At 42.4% G+C, this 17,018-nt stretch overlaps 1 protein-coding gene across 5 annotated transcripts in view; it reads left to right on the top strand.

Moving 5' to 3' along the window:
• The window catches only part of LOC106582004 (target of Nesh-SH3), a 38,144-nt gene extending 21,763 nt beyond the window's left edge, over positions 1-16,381 (top strand). For 3 of the 5 annotated variants that reach the window (XM_014164633.2, XM_045704657.1, XM_014164628.2), the window contains 10 exons: positions 5,515-5,589; positions 6,129-6,242; positions 6,711-6,788; positions 10,491-10,700; positions 11,160-11,265; positions 12,000-12,079; positions 14,672-14,701; positions 14,814-14,972; positions 15,134-15,256; positions 15,495-16,381. In XM_014164633.2, coding sequence (XP_014020108.1) covers positions 5,515-5,589; positions 6,129-6,242; positions 6,711-6,788; positions 10,491-10,700; positions 11,160-11,265; positions 12,000-12,079; positions 14,672-14,701; positions 14,814-14,972; positions 15,134-15,256; positions 15,495-15,610 — 1,091 coding nt within the window. In that variant the 3' untranslated portion in view covers positions 15,611-16,381. Of the gene's footprint in view, positions 1-1,013; positions 1,080-5,514; positions 5,590-6,128; positions 6,243-6,710; positions 6,789-10,490; positions 10,701-11,159; positions 11,266-11,999; positions 12,080-14,671; positions 14,702-14,813; positions 14,973-15,133; positions 15,257-15,494 lie in introns of all 5 variants that reach the window. The other 2 variants (XM_014164629.2, XM_014164627.2) reach the window with 1 other exon arrangement.
• The last annotated feature ends 637 nt before the right edge of the window (positions 16,382-17,018 follow it).

Below are 17,018 nucleotides of genomic sequence, written 5' to 3'. Positions count from 1 at the left end.
AACCGATCTGGGTGGCATGGGCTCTTGGTCCAGAGTGGACCAGAGAATGTGTAGGCCTAATAATGTCTGCCAATGTTTTTGGACGCATATTTGCATTCGTGTGTGTGTCCAGCACATGTGGTCCAGACTGTAAGTCTCTCCAAAACCTCTTTCCCTGCACCCATACTCAGAGGCCCTCCCCTTTGGCATACGTTTCACGCCTGTACCTCTAGGAACAGCGGCGTCTCAGAGGTCAGGGTCGTTAACGTGATTTACGCTCCCTATGGTCGACCGATTTATCTGGGAAGGTCGGCCGGCTCTTTAACTAGGACATAGATCACATTTACACCAGTCATGCCAAACCAAGCCAAGCGCTGGGCAGCCAGCACTGGGCAGCTAGCACCACCACAGCATGGCACACACAGAAATAGAACTTCCAGATCCCTCTGAGAGAGAGAGAGCGAGAGGGAGGGGGAGAGAAAGGGGGAGAGTAGGGGAGAGAGAGGGAGAGGAGAATGCTCTAAAGCAGGGGTGTCAAACACCTTTTGCCTCTGGGCCTGCATTCGGTCTTCAACCAGGTCCAACCAGGGCCACACTGAAAATTGGTTATATTTGCTCACTGTCAAAATGTGCAAAGAATTGTCCTCTATCCATTGTTTTGGGAATTTTTATTCTCCCTGACTGTCAAGCTTTTATTTTGGTGATTGTTAGCGAGCTGGACACAGTCAAGAAGCTGCATGACTGTAGGTCTGTTATCATTTCTACATATTTTCCATTTGGTTTTAGTCATTTTGAAGTATATTGAGTATATTGAGTTGGATTATGTTGGTGCTTCTGAAGGAGACAGAGTATTATGTTGGATCACACTAAAATCTGAAACTTTCCTTATTTTCCTTTCTGTCCCTTGGTTTAGAATATTCCCTCGACAGGTCTGGTACTGAGCTGTCCTCTCGTGTGTTCTTAGCATGTCTTTGCTGTGTTTTTGAGGTGTGCGGACGTGTTTAATTCAATGAGCCCTCTTCTCCCTCCAACAGCCGACGGGGAGCACAATAAGGGCCTTGCTCTTCCCAAACCTGCCATCTGGTCCAGAAAGCGACTGGGTAAAAAACAGAGACGGTCGTTACTTCTCAGTGTGTCTCTCACCCACTAACCCATCTCCCCCGAGAGATGCCATTTTGTTTTACTTCCTTGCAGTGAGCCCTCCATGCGCTTAAGTCACAACAACTTGTTCCTGTCCTATGATTGGCCAGCTTGTCTGTATGTCCGTGTGACTGTCCATTCTTATTGGACAGCCTGTCTGTCCATCAGCATCACCGTCCACTCACGTATTGTGCCTGTTATTGTTGGTGTGGGTCTGCAGGCGTGTTTGTCCATGTTTTCACTGTCAATATGACTGAGACTGAAGAATAATTCTCTCCCTCTCATCATATTGCTACAGTCTGACCCTAGACCTATTGTTCAGGTCAAAAAGGACCGAATCCTACAGTAACATGAGCTCTGGGAGCATGGCTGGAATTTTCGCACAAATCTCCCATTGACATCAATGCATGATTTTCTCGAAAATGTATTATATCTCAAGCCCAAAATGATCACACTCACCAATATCTACACCTCATTTCACTCTAATGAGTTAGTGGCTTCAGTTTCTGCTTCAGTCTCAGCCAGTGTGTGTTTCTGTGAAACTGGGACGGTTTCAGAGGTCTTCAAGGAGCCGCAGGGCTCGCTGGAAGCAGCTCTGCTCAATGAAAACACACTTTGTCTTTGCCCGCCGTCATCACACACACCACACCGCAAAAGTCAATCATTGATGTAGTCATGATGTCTAAACAATCCGTCAGTGGTGTCTGTCTGTCTGTCTTGGGCTTATTTGCATCCTATTTATATGGTTCCATCAGCCTCCTGAAGCATGTGTTGCTCAGGGTGAATTCTGTACTAAATGGATTGCAAGTCTCATGTTTGATTTGATGTTGTTCAACTGTAAATGTCCTCTAAATAGGTTTAAAACCCTACAGTGTTATGAGCCTATCAGTGGATAGTGTCCTTGAGTTCCTTCAGTAAGTGTTGCAACATCCATAACAGCGAAGATGTAAAACAGTGGAATATTTTCTCTGGTAATATTGTTCTAGGCAAACCATAAAGCTTTGAACAGTGTTTTTTCACTGTCTCGCCAGAGAGGAGTCTGACAGAAACAGCACTCACAACACTTTACTGCTGTAAAACGCCCACACTTCAAAACAGTGTGTGAGCATGTGCGTAAGAGCATGTGTGTCACTGCTGTTGTAAAACAGTGCAGCAGTGAGGTGTTTGGCACCCAAAGTGCCCAAAGTGGGGTGGTGTTCTGTGTTTGATATTCCAGTGTCTTTATCACAGAGCTGTGTTCTGTGATGAAGACTGGATGTCTGGAAACATGGCCCCAGTGATGTACTGGGCCATACGCACTACCCTCTGTAGCCACTTACGGTCAGATGCTGAGCAGTTGCCATACCAGGCAGTGATACAACTGGTCAGGATGCTCTCCATGGTGCAGCTGCATAACTTTTCGAGGATCTGGGGACCCATGACAAATCTTGTCTCCTGTGGGGGAAAATGTGTCTTGGTGTGTTTGGACCATGATAGTTCGTTGGTGATGTGGACACCAAGGAACTTGAAACTCTCAACCCCCTCCATTTCAGCCCCGTCAACGTTAACAGGAGCCTATTCGGAGCTCCTTTTCCTGTAGTCCACTATCAGCTCCTCTGTCTTGCTCAAACTGAGGGAAAGGTTGTTGTCCCCTATAGGCTGATGGCGTTGAAGTCATGCTTGGCCACGCAGCAGTGGGTGAACAGGGAGTACAGGAGGGGCCCCAGTGTTGTTCTGGTTTTTATATGAAAGCTGGTTCTACATAGTAAATTGGCCAGTGTTACCTAGAGCAGACTTTTCAGTGTAGCATTTCTAGTGTTGATTCAGGAGTTAAATTAACTCTCTAAGAGTGAAATTAACACTCATTCGTGTAAAATAGCCCCAGTGTTGGCGTTAATAACCAGTGTTGAATGTGAGAGTGTGATTGTGTCAGTTTTACTGTGTGGAAACTAAACGTTCCCATCAAAACCAAGGCCATCATTATCATTATTCCCAGAATGTTTTACTGCATTAAAACATTTTAAGGATTATTTTTAATACGTGTTCTTGCATGTACATTGATTGCTTCATTCATTTTTCTAAACTAATCCAATCAGTTAGTTAGATTTATTGCACCCGTTACTAAAATGGTTGTTCCAGCCTAAATGGATTATAGTAGTCTCATATTACTAACCCTGACAGTCATTCTGAATGCAGGTTACAGGTGAATAAAAATTCCAACTTTTGGATGTCTTATCCCTGGCTGGATTCAAGCATAATGTGCTTGCAGGCTTGACGTGGCATGTAAACCAGGAGGTAACCTGTAGTACGGTAGGGTAAAACTAAGGCTTTATGATATACAGTATCAGTCAAAGGTTTGGACACACATACTCATTCAAGGGTTTTTCTTTATTTTTACTATTTTCTACATTGTAAAATAATATTGAAGACATCAAAACTATGAAATAACACATATGGAATCATGTAGTAATGAAAAAAGTGTTAAACAAATCAAAATATTTTTATATTGAGACTCTTCATTGTAGCCACCCTTGCCTTGATGACAATGTTGCACATTTTGGCATTCTCTCAAGCAGCTTCATGAGGTACCTGGAATGCATTTCAATTAACAAGTGTGCCTTGTTAAAAGTTAATGTGTGGAATGTCTTTCCTTAATGCATTTGAGCCAATCAGTTGTGTTGTGACATGGTAGGGGTGGTATACAGAAGGTAGCTCTATTTGGTAAAAGACCAAGTCCATATTTTGGCAAGAACAGATCAAATAAGCAAAGAGAAACGACAGTCCATCATTACTTTAAGACATGAAGGTCAGTCAATCCAGAACATTTCAAAAACTTTGAAAGTTTCTTCAAGTGCAGTCACAAAAACCATCAAGCGCTATGATGAAACTGGCTCTCATGAGGACTGCCACAGGCAAGGAAGACCCAGAGTTACTACTGCTGTAGAGGATAAGCTCATTAGAGTTAACTGCCCAAATAAATGCTTCACAGAGTTCAAGTAACAGACATGTCAACATCAACTGTTCAGAGGAGACTGCGTGAAACAGACCTTCGTGGTCATATTGCTGCAAAGTAACCACTACTAAAGGACACTAATAATAAGAAGAGACTTGCTTGGGCCAAGAAACATGAGCAATGGACATTAGAGCGGTGGAAATCTGTCCTTTGGTCTGATGAGTACAAATTTTGGTTCCAACCGCCGTGTCTTTGTAAGACGCAGAGTAGGTGAACAGATGATCTCGGCATGTGTAGTTCCCACCATGGAGCATGGAGGAAGATGTGTGATGGTGTGGGGTTGTTTTGCTGGTGACACTGCCAGTGATTTATTTAGAATTCAAGGTACACTTAACCAGCATGGCTACCACAGCATTCTGCAGCGTTACGCTATCCCATCTGGTTTACGCTTAGTGGAACTATCATTTGTTTTTTAACAGGACAATGACCCAACACACCTCCAGGCTGTGTAAGGGCTATTTGACCAAGAAGGAGAGTGCTTGAGTGTTGCATCAGGTGACCTGGCCTCCACAATCACCCGACCTCAACCCAATTGAGATGGTTTGGGATGAGTTGGACTGCAGAGTGAAGGGAAAGCAGCCAACAAGTGCTCAGCATATGTGGGAACTCCTTCAAGACTGTTGGAAAAGCATTCCAGGTGAAGCTGGTTGAGAGAATGCCAAGAGTGTGCAAAGCTGTCATCAAAGTAAAGGATGGCTACTTTGAAAAATCTCAAATATAAAATATACATTTGTTTAACACTTTTTTTGGTTACTAACTGATTCCAAATGTGTTATTTCATAGTTGTGACGCCTTCACTACTATTCTACAATGTGCAAAACAGTAAAAATAAAGAAAAATCCTTGCATGAGTAGGTGTGTTCAAACTTTTGACTCGTACTGTATATAATGTGTTGTCATAAACAGTTTACTTTTAATGGTATCATTTGCCTTCCATACTACGTCACAGGACTGAAAATGAATGAATTATTTGTGACTAACAAATACATTCATGGGTGGTAACTACAATTCACTTGAAAAGTCAAGGCAGACTGGGAAATTATATTGGAGGTGTGGCTTAGTGTGGGCTTTAAAGTTGTTTGTTTTTGTCAACCGTGAGTGGAAATGTTGTCCCAGTTTAATTAGTTCTCAAGATACTTTTTTTACATTTCAAGTCCAATCTATTGAACCTGTTTGAAATGCCTGGAGAGCATTTCTCCTCGGGTGTAGTCACAGTTAGCACTCTCCTCCACCCCATCTTCTCTCCATGGTTTCAGTCGACACTGCAGCTTCTCTCTTCTATATCCCCCTTTTTCAAAAGCACAACATCCATCCTCACTTATGAGTTAGGGCTCTCTTCAGTGCACTCCAGCAGCCTCCATTGCTGTTGCAGTTCCTAACCCTACCATGGCCTCTATTTCCCAGGCTCCCCTGCAGTTCTGCAACCCTTTCTTCCTGTCAACAAGAGGCCCAACCTGGTGGGGAAATCAGGGGACAAGGGTGAGGGCAACACTGACCAATGTTTTGACTACTGAATACTTTGACTTCTGTTAAAGCAACACTTTATCAAAATGTTCCACGTTTTGCACTTCTTAATTTTGCTGTCATCTTGATGATTCTATTTTAACAACCTTCCCTCAGTTAAGTTTTATTTAGATTCTAAAGCACCTTGCACTTCTCTGAAGAATACACACACAGCTTGAGACGCAACACCTGTGTGTGTGTGTGTGTGTGTGTGTGTGTGTGTGTGTGTGTGTGTGTGTGTGTGTGTGTGTGTGTGTGTGTGTGTGTGTGTGTGTGTATGTGTGTGCGCGCGCATGTTTGTCTGAGTGCGTGTAAGTGCGTGTGCCTGTGTGAATGCAGTATGTTTGTGTTGTTCTGACTGACTTCTCTTACGAAACACCAACACGATGCAACACACATATTTCATATCTTCTCCCTCAGCAGGAAAACCACTCAGATTCACCTGGGTGATGTCTGCAGCAGATGACCATAACTGTATTTGTAGTTTACATGACTGAGCAGTGTTCTGTCCTCAGATAAGCTGATGGACCTGAAGCAGGGAGACAATGCGTCCATCTTGAAGTCCTTCCCTCCAGTCACGGCTAAGCCCACCAAACAAAAGACCACAACCCTCGCCCCGGCCTTGAATGGTAAGATTCAGTGATGAGTGCACTTTCGTTTATAATAATGTCTTTGTGCATTCATGTTTGTACATGTGTGTGACCATGTATGTGTTTGAATCATGCTACATCTGAGTTTAATAGTTTGTGAATGGTTATGACAGACAGACAGACAGACAGACAGACAGACAGACAGACAGACAGACACACAGACAGACAGACAGACAGACAGACAGACAGACAGACAGACAGACAGACAGACAGACAAACAGACAGACAGACAGACAGACAGACAGACAGACAGACAGACAGACAGACAGACAGACAGACAGACAGACAGACAGACAGACAGACAGACAGACAGACAGACAGACAGACAGACAGACAGACAGACAGAAGCTGAGAGAGCTGCCAGGGAATGCTAACACATCACAGTACGCTATTCATAACAAACTTCTCACTCTGCGGTTCTCAATCTCATCATCTGTCTTTCTGTAGCCACGGGTGACAACTCCTCTGTGTTCAGCTCTCTCCCTGCTTCGGAAGTGGACGCCATGGGCAAGAAGCGCTTCGTAGGTAAGGACACATGCATTATAACATTCTTCAACAAACCCACATGATTAAACTCACAGTGGACAGGGCCGGGGAATCACGGCTGTGGCGCTGGTACAAAAGGGGGGAAATTGATCTTGCAACTGGATGGCTGCTGAGTTAATAATCCTAACAACAATCCCCTATTGTTGGGCCCTTGAGCAAGTCCCTTAACTCCACAACATGCGCTCCATCCAGGCGCGCTGCGCTGCACTGCAGCTTGACCCTGTGCTCCTCTCACCTGTGTGTCTGTATGATGTGTGCAGGAGGGAGCTGTGACAATGGACAATGAAAGTTGTATTGTATCACTGTGGACATTAGCCTGGAGAACAATAACCTTTCGTGCTTCCTCTTAACGCCAGTTGTTTAGGATTGTCTTGCCTGTATTCACTATCCAGATTCTTGGATGAGCTCCAGTTGACTTAGAGCTCTTGTTTACGGAGTACAGAGGGGTATACTACAAAGCAGGATCAATGAGTTAGCCAGCTAACTTTGATAACAACACATTTTCAGGTTCATTAAGAAAGCTAAACTTCGATATGTGTTTTTGGTTGTTGAGTCAGTTAGACTATGCTCATTTCAAGCTTATCTTTAAAAAAAAATGTAACGTTATTTCATAATATAGTATTTAGGCAAGTTAGCTGGCTTACCAACCTGGTCTTAGAGCATTTCATATCATTCTGTACGTAAATCCGAAGCACTCCATTTGGTATTTTATTAGGATCCCCATTAGCTGTTGCAAAAGCAGCAGCTACTCTTCCTGGGGTCCACACAAAACATAAAACATAATACAGAATGACATAATACAGAACATCATTAGACAAGAACAGCACAAGGACAGAACTACATACATTTTTAAAAAGACACATGTAGCCTACATATCAATGCATACACACAAACTATCACATCATTTAGTATGATATGTTGCGAATTACAATTCGTATGATATGTTACGAATTTGCAAAACGTACAATATTTTACAAATTTCAATTTGTTGTGGCTAAAGTTAGGTATGCTAGGGGTTAGCGTTGAGGTTAGGAGTTAGGTTAAAGGGTTAGCGTTGGGGGAAGGGTTAGCTAGAAGGGTTAGGGGAAGGTTTAGCTAACATGCTAAGCAGTTGCAAAGTAGCTAAAAAGTAGTAAGTAGTTGCAAATGAGCTAAAGTTGTCTGTGATGAGATTCAAACACACAACCTTTGGGTCGATAGACGTTCGTGTTATACACCCACACGTCTACCCTCCTTTCCTTTTGGTTTGCCTTAAGTAACCTTTTGTCTTATGTAACCATACCAAACCTAACATATACTTTTTTTTCTTCTTTAAAAAAAAAAATCTTTATTTTAACAGGGAAAACAGACTGAGACCTGGATCTCTTTTACGGCTGTGCCCTGTGTAAACATGTTGACATGTACAGTTTTAGGCATACAGACAAGAACATTTCAAACATACAAAACAAAGACACAATTCAACAGAAACAATCACAGACAACATCATATTGATCCTCCATAACATTTTTTAAATGGGCAAGGGACACCAGAGTGTCTAACTTAAGTTGGATCTGCAGTTTGTTCCATAAATAAGGTGCAAAGGAACTAAAGGCAGTCCTACCCAACTCTGTGGAGACCGCAGGAGTCTCTAATGTAATCCACATCTGTGATCTGGTTTTAAAATTAGTATATCTAGTGGAAATTAATGATGATATATATGGAGGTAGTTTTAAAAGAAGTGCTTTATAAATAAACAAGAGAGCATGTTGCTCTCGTCTCACAGATAGAGAGGCCCAACCCACATGTTGATATAGGATACAGTGATGAGTTTTGTAACTATCACCCGTGATAAACCTGAGTGCACAATGGTAAATAGCATCCAGTGGTTTTAATATGTTTGCCGATGCATGCATATAGATAATATCACCATAATCTAAAACGGACATAAAAGTAGCCTGCACAATTTGTTTTCTAATTACGGAGGACAGACAAGCCCTGTTTCTGTAAAGGAACCCTATCTTGAATTTGAGCTTTTTTCCCAATTCAGTAACATGTTTTTTAAAAGAAAGCCTATCATCTAACCATACCCCTAAGTATTTATATGCAGAGACCTGTTTGATTTCAGTACCATCCAAGCTAGTGATTACAAAAGTGTTTCTAACTGAGAGTTTAGACCTAGAAAAAAACATGACATTTGTTTTCTTAGCGTTTAAAACAAGTTTAAGCTGTAAAAGAGACCCCTGTAGTATCCTAAAATCAGACTCCAACTGCATTAAAGCTTGGTCCGCTGTTGGAGCAATAGAGTACATCACTGTGTCATCTGCATATAAATGGAATTTACAATATCTGACATCATCACCAATGTTGTTTATATAAAGTGAGAACAATAGTGGGCCAATTATTGAACCCTGAGGGACACCTTTAAGTAACTATAAGGGGTCAGACTTGACCCTGTCGACCATGACGGCCTGAGTTCTATCTTTAAGATAGTCATAAAACCATCGGCAGGCATCAGTGCCCAGTCCTATAGATGACAGCTTACTCAAAAGGATAGCATGGTCTACAGTGTCAAAAAGCTTTTGACAAATCTACAAACAACGCAGCACAGTGCTTTCTATCATCTAAGGCATTTGCAATATAATTTACAACAAGCATAGTGGCTGATGTGGTACTGTGTTTAGATCTAAAACCAGATTGATTGGTGCTAAGAATACTGTTAGCAGAAAGAAAAGAATATAACTGTTTGTTGACTATAGATTCTAGGATCTTTGCCAGACAAGGGAGCCTAGAGATGGGTCGATAGTTATCCAAATCACTACCGTCACCTCCCTTATGTAATGGCAGAACAAAAGCTGCTTTCCACACCTTAGGGATAATTCCTGTGCTTAATTTTAGATTAAAAATGTGTGTCACTGAACCAGCAATGATAGGTGCAGCACACTTAAGTAAGTACGGGTCTAAATTGTCAACGCCTAAGGATTTCTTAGTATCAATGGCACACAGGGCAGCGAGAACCTCTGCTTCGGTTATTTTCTGGAAACTAAAAACAGGGTTACCATTTTTCAGACTAACGGTTGAAAAGCAAGACGAAAAATCAACTAACTGGCCAGTGCCACAATGGCCACTTTTCCTTTCAAATAAAAAAACAATTTCAATACTGATTTCAATGTCCCAGATTTACATTTACTATGTTATGTCTAGTCTATGAGACCAGGCTGGGCTTACTTACTCCTTTATACTGCTTTGTAGTATACCCCTCTGATGTGAGAGATGTAAACAATAATACAACTATACTGCTGATCATAAGCTGTTTGAGATTTGTTTCAGTGGCTGCAAAGTATAGGAATTTGACAAATATTAAATTAATTTCCTGTTTGTAATTAATGTGTCTTGAACCCAGAAGGAATACAATATGTGGCACTACATTACAGTGCATTGAAATACATTTAAGTAAATCTGTAGTTGCAATATTTTTCATTATCCAATTGTGTTCCTCTGTAGCTCAGTTGGTAGAACATTGGCCTTGCCACAGCAGGGTAACGGGTTCGATTCCCGCAATCACCCTTACGTAAAATGTATGTACGCTTGGTTGTCGCTTTGGATAAAAGCGTCTGCAAAATGGCATATATTTTTCTAATTCTACAGACTTCTGTCTTTTAAGTTATTATTGTTTGAACGCCAATTCTTCCATTTCTCCTGCAGCCCCTCATGTGATCTATAAGACTGACAAGAAGCCAGACGAACCGTGTTCCATAACAAAGTCCCTCAGCTTCTTCCCTGAGGAGGAGGGGGTGGAGCAGAACGTCACCGCACCCCCCCGCTTGCCCCCCTCCAACCTCACCGTGGTTACTGTAGAGGGATGCCCCTCCTTCGTCATCCTGGACTGGGAGAAGACCGACAACGACACCACAGGTTAAGGGGGAAGTGTGCTTGTGTACGTGCGTGCGTGCGTGTGTGTGCGTGCAGCAGCACATACCCAAAGAGGTTCATAAAACACTCCTGGTTATGGAAGAGTGAAGTCCTAACTCATAAGACTCTGTTACAATGGGTATTTTAATAACGTTATGAAACTCCATCTGTGCTCAATCAGGATATTTCTCTCCACAATGAAAACAAGTTGTGGAGATTTGAGACTACATATTTTCAGAGCGCTTTCTTTGGGGCCAATCCTTGCCAACCCCACCCAAATCCTCTGAATCCTGTGTCAAATGTTTATACTTGCCTCGTTAAGATGCTGCTGTGCCCATTTAAAATGAAATTTTTTATGTTAATATCCCATCTGTATGATATGAAGTTGTAAAGATGTAATTAAACATGTTGTGTGTGGATGTGTGGATTCCATGTGTGGATTTCCTGCTTCCCCTTTGATAGAGTATGAGGTAATTTCAAGAACCCATGGACCCAATGGAGAAGAGGTGTCCATCCTGACCACCAACCAGACTCACACTGCAGTGGAGAACCTAAAACCAGAGAACAGGTGTGTGTCTATGTATGTTTTTGAGTGGTGTGTGGAGGCTTGCTGGAGCAGGGTTGGGTTGGTAAGGCTCAATGGCTTTATTAATGATGCTGGATCCTGGTCTTGGTTTTGGCTGGGATCTACAGATTCAGAGTATTAACCAGATTTACCAGAACCTACCACTGGGCTGGATTTGCTCACCCACAGACCACCATCTAAACATCACACATGGAACAGCCATTAGAATTGTGTGTGTGTGTGTGTGTGTGTGTGTGTGTGTGTGTGTGTGTGTGTGTGTGTGTGTGTGTGTGTGTGTGTGTGTGTGTGTGTGTGTGTGTGTGTGTGTGTGTGTGTGTGTGTGTGTGTGTGTGTGTGTGTGTGTGTGTGTGTGTGTGTGTGTGTGTGTGTGTGTGTGTGAGAGGTATTGAGTGTTAGTGTGTGTGTCTGTGAAAGAGAGAAGGGGAGATTAAGGCAGAAAGAGAGAGAGGGAGGGAATGGCCTCGATGCACTCAAGGCTGTCTGGAGAATAAAAATATCAAGTGTCAGTGTTGGAGATGGGTGGAATATAAACTCAAGCTCCACAAAAGTTACCATTATGGTGAACAAGAGTGACTAAGGTTTCCTTTACTGGGAAAGCTATCAGCATGGCATTCGGGATTGAAAGTATATTAAAAATGAGATTTCGGTATTTACTGAGCTAGGCACACCGGTGCCTTGACACCGTGTTGACTATTTATCTTTCCCTTCTTTTTCAGTTACGAGTTCAAAGTGAAACCCAAGAATGAGCTTGGGGAAGGGCCTGCCAGCGAGCCAGTGTTGTTCAACACAGAGTCAGGTAGGTGTAGAGCGGAAAGGACACCCAGCCAATGTATTGGATTACACTTATGTAATGGAGCCGGAATGGAGGCCAGCTCCAGATAGAAGTTCTAGGATTAGCTTATCTTTCCCATAACCTAACATTAGTCCCTGATTCAATCAGATCGAGCGTTGATCCGCGTTGGCCGACAACCGCATAGTGGATGTTCTGGTGGTGTTGGAGGTGTAACTGCGGTATGACCTGACAAATCAGTGAGCGGCTGCTTTTATATGTCACAAACCACACCTTTTCTTTCTTAGATCTGATATCATCTAGCACTGAAGCGTTGATGGAAAGAATGCAAAACTGACGTTAGATCAGTGTCTAGACCTAGGACCACAATTCCCACCATTAGCATCGTAGAGCCCCATTAGTTGCGCTGGTGAATTAGTAAATGTCAATCAGCAACCACACTGTCTGTTTCAATTGTAATACTTTGCATTAGCCTGGCTTAGCCTCTAAGCTAAGTATCTAACAGGATCCCTGATAGCTTTCCAGACGTGTCTCAAATTAGTCTCTTGTTAATAGGACATCTTAGCCTTTAGCTAATGGATATGTGTAAATAGTTAGCTGCTTGCTACCTATTTTTAGTCATTTAGCAGACGCTTTTATCCAGAGTGACTTCCAGTAGTGAGCGCATACATTTTTCATACTATTTTTAAACTGGTCCCCTGTGGGAATTGAACCCACAACTCTGCCATTGCAAGCACCATACTCTACCAACTGAGCCACACGAGACCCAGGGTGAAAAATAACCTCTGCGACCACTGGGCTGTTATTGATTGAGACCTATCCTGTCTTTCGGTCCTGTCTTTCAGCCAGGTTTTTCATCAATCCCCTACTCCAGTGGCGGTCGGTGCCTTTTTTATGAGCAGGGCCTTATTTCTATTACACCATATTTGTCATTCATATTCCATTCACCCAGCTCAATGTAACATCGATAGGTTGAGGTTACTACATTATACTCAAATTTTCCCTGTATCCTTCATGAGGTAGCTACAACCTAGCCTATGAATGAACATTTACAACATAGGTGCACATGTCTAGAGAATTTTGAATAATCAAGATGACAGACAGTGAGACATTCAATACCGCCTTGCTTACCTGCTGCATCTAGCTGATCTAGGGTGTAATCATTAGTCCAACAGTTGCAAATAAGAGTTTCTATTGGACAAATTCAGGTATGTTTATCCCCGTTTCGTTCCGTTTGCTTCCGTTTAAGAAACGGTTTTCAACAGAATTGGCAGAATGAATACACCACTGACAACACGCAAACAGTTCACTTTCATAGCAGTTCCAGTGTTGGATAGCCATAGCCAGCTAGCTAACATAGAGTTCCTCTCTGTTTGAGTAGGGTGTGTGAGTAGGCTAAACTAGCTAGCTGTATTTGCTAGCTAAGTGAAAGTAAAAAAATAATAAAACCAAATCTCTCTCTCGCTTCTTAATTTTGGAATAAATTAATTTGTTTAAAACTGTTCAACTATTGTCTTTCTCTCTTTTTGAGTCAACTAATCACCGCATTTTATGCACTGCAGTGCTAGCTAGCTGTAGCTTATGATTTCAGTACAAGATTCATTCTCTGATCCTTTGATTGGGTGGACAACATGTCAGTTCATGCTGCAAGAGCTCTGATAGGTTGGAGGACATCCTCCGGAAGTTGTCATAATTACAGTGTAAGTTTATGGAAGGGGGTGAGAACCATGAGCCTCCTAGGTTTTGTATTGAAGTCAATGTACCCAGAGTAGGACAGAAGCTAGCTGTCCTCCAGCTACACCATGGTGCTACCCGACAGAGTGCTGAGGTTACTGTAGACCTTCATTGCAAAATAGTGTGTTTTCGTCAATTATTTGGTGATGTGAATATATTTAGTATAGTTTTTAGTAATGTTTCACTATTTTTATTTTGATGAAATTCACTGAGGAGGATGAATCCCCTTCCTCCTCTGAGGAGCCTCCACTGCCCTACTCCCGTACACAGCACACTCCAGGAAGAGATGGAGAGCTAACGCCAGGGTGCAACATTCCGAAGGGAGTGTATAGGGACCTGATCATATTGGACATTGATAGGCATTGAGTTTAAGCCCTCATGGTCAGGGAAAACTCTTGACCCAAGTCATAGTCACATAATAGTTACAGATGGACCAGATTTTCGGAGTCATATCATATCCGTTATGCACACTAAAATACTAAATCAACTCAATGAGCTAATTTGTTCCAAAGCAACATTGTGTCCAAGCAGTAATAAGACTCCACTGATGGGACTGGGCTGGGCTAATGTCCAACCCTGTGGTGATAGCGCTAATAGAGAAGAGTGATTGGTCCAATGGTTCTTTTCCCTGTAGTGAAATCCCTGGGAGACACAACGTTTTATGTGCTAACTAGAACAATGTGCTAACCAGGACAATGTGCTAACTAGAACAATATGTGTTTTTGTTGTAATCTGAACCATGGTTTTAATATTATCTGTTACTGCCCAAGCGTGAGTATTGTTCTATTACTGTATTAATGTGGTAATAATGGACTGATGTGTGACTAACGATGCCTTCTCTCTTTTACTCTCTCTCCTCTGTAGCGGACCCTCGGGTGAGTGAGAATGTCTCAGGTGAGTGGACTCTCAGTATGTCATGTTCACACATCTTTCCTCCCTAGTTTGTATCCCATTCTCTGTGCCTATCATATCAATCCTTAGATCTTGTTTTCTCTGCTGCCTCCAGGTAAAGATGCTATCTGGACACAGTTCCCCTTCAAGGCAGATTCCTACTCGGAGTGTAACGGGAAGCAGTATGTGAAGAGGACCTGGTACCGCAAGTTTGTGGGCATTCAGCTGTGCAACTCCCTTAGATACAAGATCTACATGAGCGACTCGCTCACCGGTCAGTATAGTATAGTAAGAGTGTTTGTCTATGTTTTTTCTGTCTATGCTATACCTTGTATCTGTGCATGTACGTATATGAAGAGTTTATAGGTTACATTGGAATTTTGAACAAGGTTTAACTAACCAGAGCCATAACCTTTGACCTCTGACCTTGTGCAGGCAAGTTCTACAACATCGGGGACCAAACTGGTCATGGGGAGGACCACTGCCAGTTTGTAGATTCTTTCCTGGACGGACAAACAGGCAGCCAGCTATTGGCCGACCAACTACCCAGCCGATCAGGTAGAGTACTGGGCCAAATACTGGAACCCGTTAGAGACATTAGTGGGAAAGAACCGTAGACACATGTACAGGTGCCCATAACCACGGTTCTTGGTCACTTTTCAATGACTACTGAAGTTTGCGGTTTCAGGGTTAACTATGGGAAACACTGATCTCTAGACTATGTTAAAAGACCATTCACATTCCAAACCATTTGTAAAAGAAGGGTTCTCATATTCCCTCTGCTCTATTGTCTCAGGTTTCTACCGGGCTATGCGTCAGGAACCGGTCAACTTCGGCGAGATCGGAGGGAACTCGCACGCCACCTATGTTGGCTGGTACGAGTGCGGAACACCCATACCTGGGAAATGGTAAGACCCCTCCACCAGAGGGGTGGCCAGGAAGATGCCTGACTGGAAGAATGATGATCTCACCAGGGTGAGAGGAGGACTGAGGAGGTCTCAGTGGCCCTTGAGGTGGGCTTCTCCCTCTTGTTACCATGGAGACTGTGTCAGTATGTTACCATGGAGATGCATCTGTCTGTCTGTCAGATGGTGATGGCCCACATTCCATTGTATAAAAGTTTACAGGACCATACCTTGTCATGGAACTCTGAGTTCTTTTGTCATATCTCCTTAGGGGATCTATTCAATCCGCATTACGGAAGTTCAGCATTACAGTGTGATTGAAATTTAAAGGCAATGTTCCTGCTTTAGCAGAGACTGCTTTTACGTAAACACTGCTTATGTCGGCTAAATCCGAAATGACCTTTAAATTTCCATCACGGAATCTGTTACTCTTCAGCTTTACAGATTGAACCGAGCCCTAAATCTCATCTCACTATTTATCAAACACAACATGAGGCAGTACTCAAAACCTGTAAAAATGTAAGAGAAGTTGATAAAGGTATTTCAGAGTGCTTCAAGAGGTTACATATGAACGCCGGAAACTGTTGGGAAGCTGGCTCCCTAAAAATGTAATAACGTGTATGATGTTATTTATCAAGCAGTTGTTATTCAATGTTTCTTGTGGTTTATATTAGCCAGTCTGCTAAAAGGGTTGCTATAACACAAAAGCCTCTGCAAAAAAAGAAAAAAAGCATTATACACGCACACGCACACACACACTAAATTCGTCACTCATACACACATACTCAATACCCTTTCTTGATTGGTCCTGTAGGATTAACAGTTGCTGTTTGCACAATATGAAATTATTATTTATATTTTACCACAGCATTTTTGACTACTTGTTTCTGATATGCTAGAAGGGCATTCTAGAATGGACATAAAAAAACATAACGGGACAGTTGGACAAGATATCAGGACACCTTGCAATCATGACGCAATATTCGCCTACACATGCAGACCGTACTTGCTACAAAGTTACAGAAATCTAAACCATCAACCACAGTAACGGAAATTGGATACATTCAAAATAAAGGTCCAACGAGGAAAAACATAGCTAGCTAGCATTGATTTGTTCATGCAGAGACATATATTTTGGAGCATCTGATGATCTAACGTGGTGAGTAGGGCTGTTGAGGTGACTATTATCGCCACACCGGCAGTCATGAGTCATGACTGCAGTAAAATCCTAGGTGATTTTATTCTCCTCTTATTCTCCTCTTATGCACTCTGGACATGTGTTAGTAGTACCCAACTCGCTAATGATCAACAGGTCCTAATGGCCTGGTGATCAGGACTCTCTCTAACCACTCTGACAACAATGCAAATGCAATCAAAAATCACAACACTTATCATCAGAACAGTATGATGCATTT

Source organism: Salmo salar, chromosome ssa21 (genome assembly GCF_905237065.1).
Source record: "Salmo salar chromosome ssa21, Ssal_v3.1, whole genome shotgun sequence".
Classification (NCBI taxonomy): Eukaryota; Metazoa; Chordata; class Actinopteri; order Salmoniformes; family Salmonidae; genus Salmo; species Salmo salar.
The sequence above is the reverse complement of the archived record's forward strand: the minus strand, read 5'-3'. Positions and strand labels throughout refer to the sequence as shown.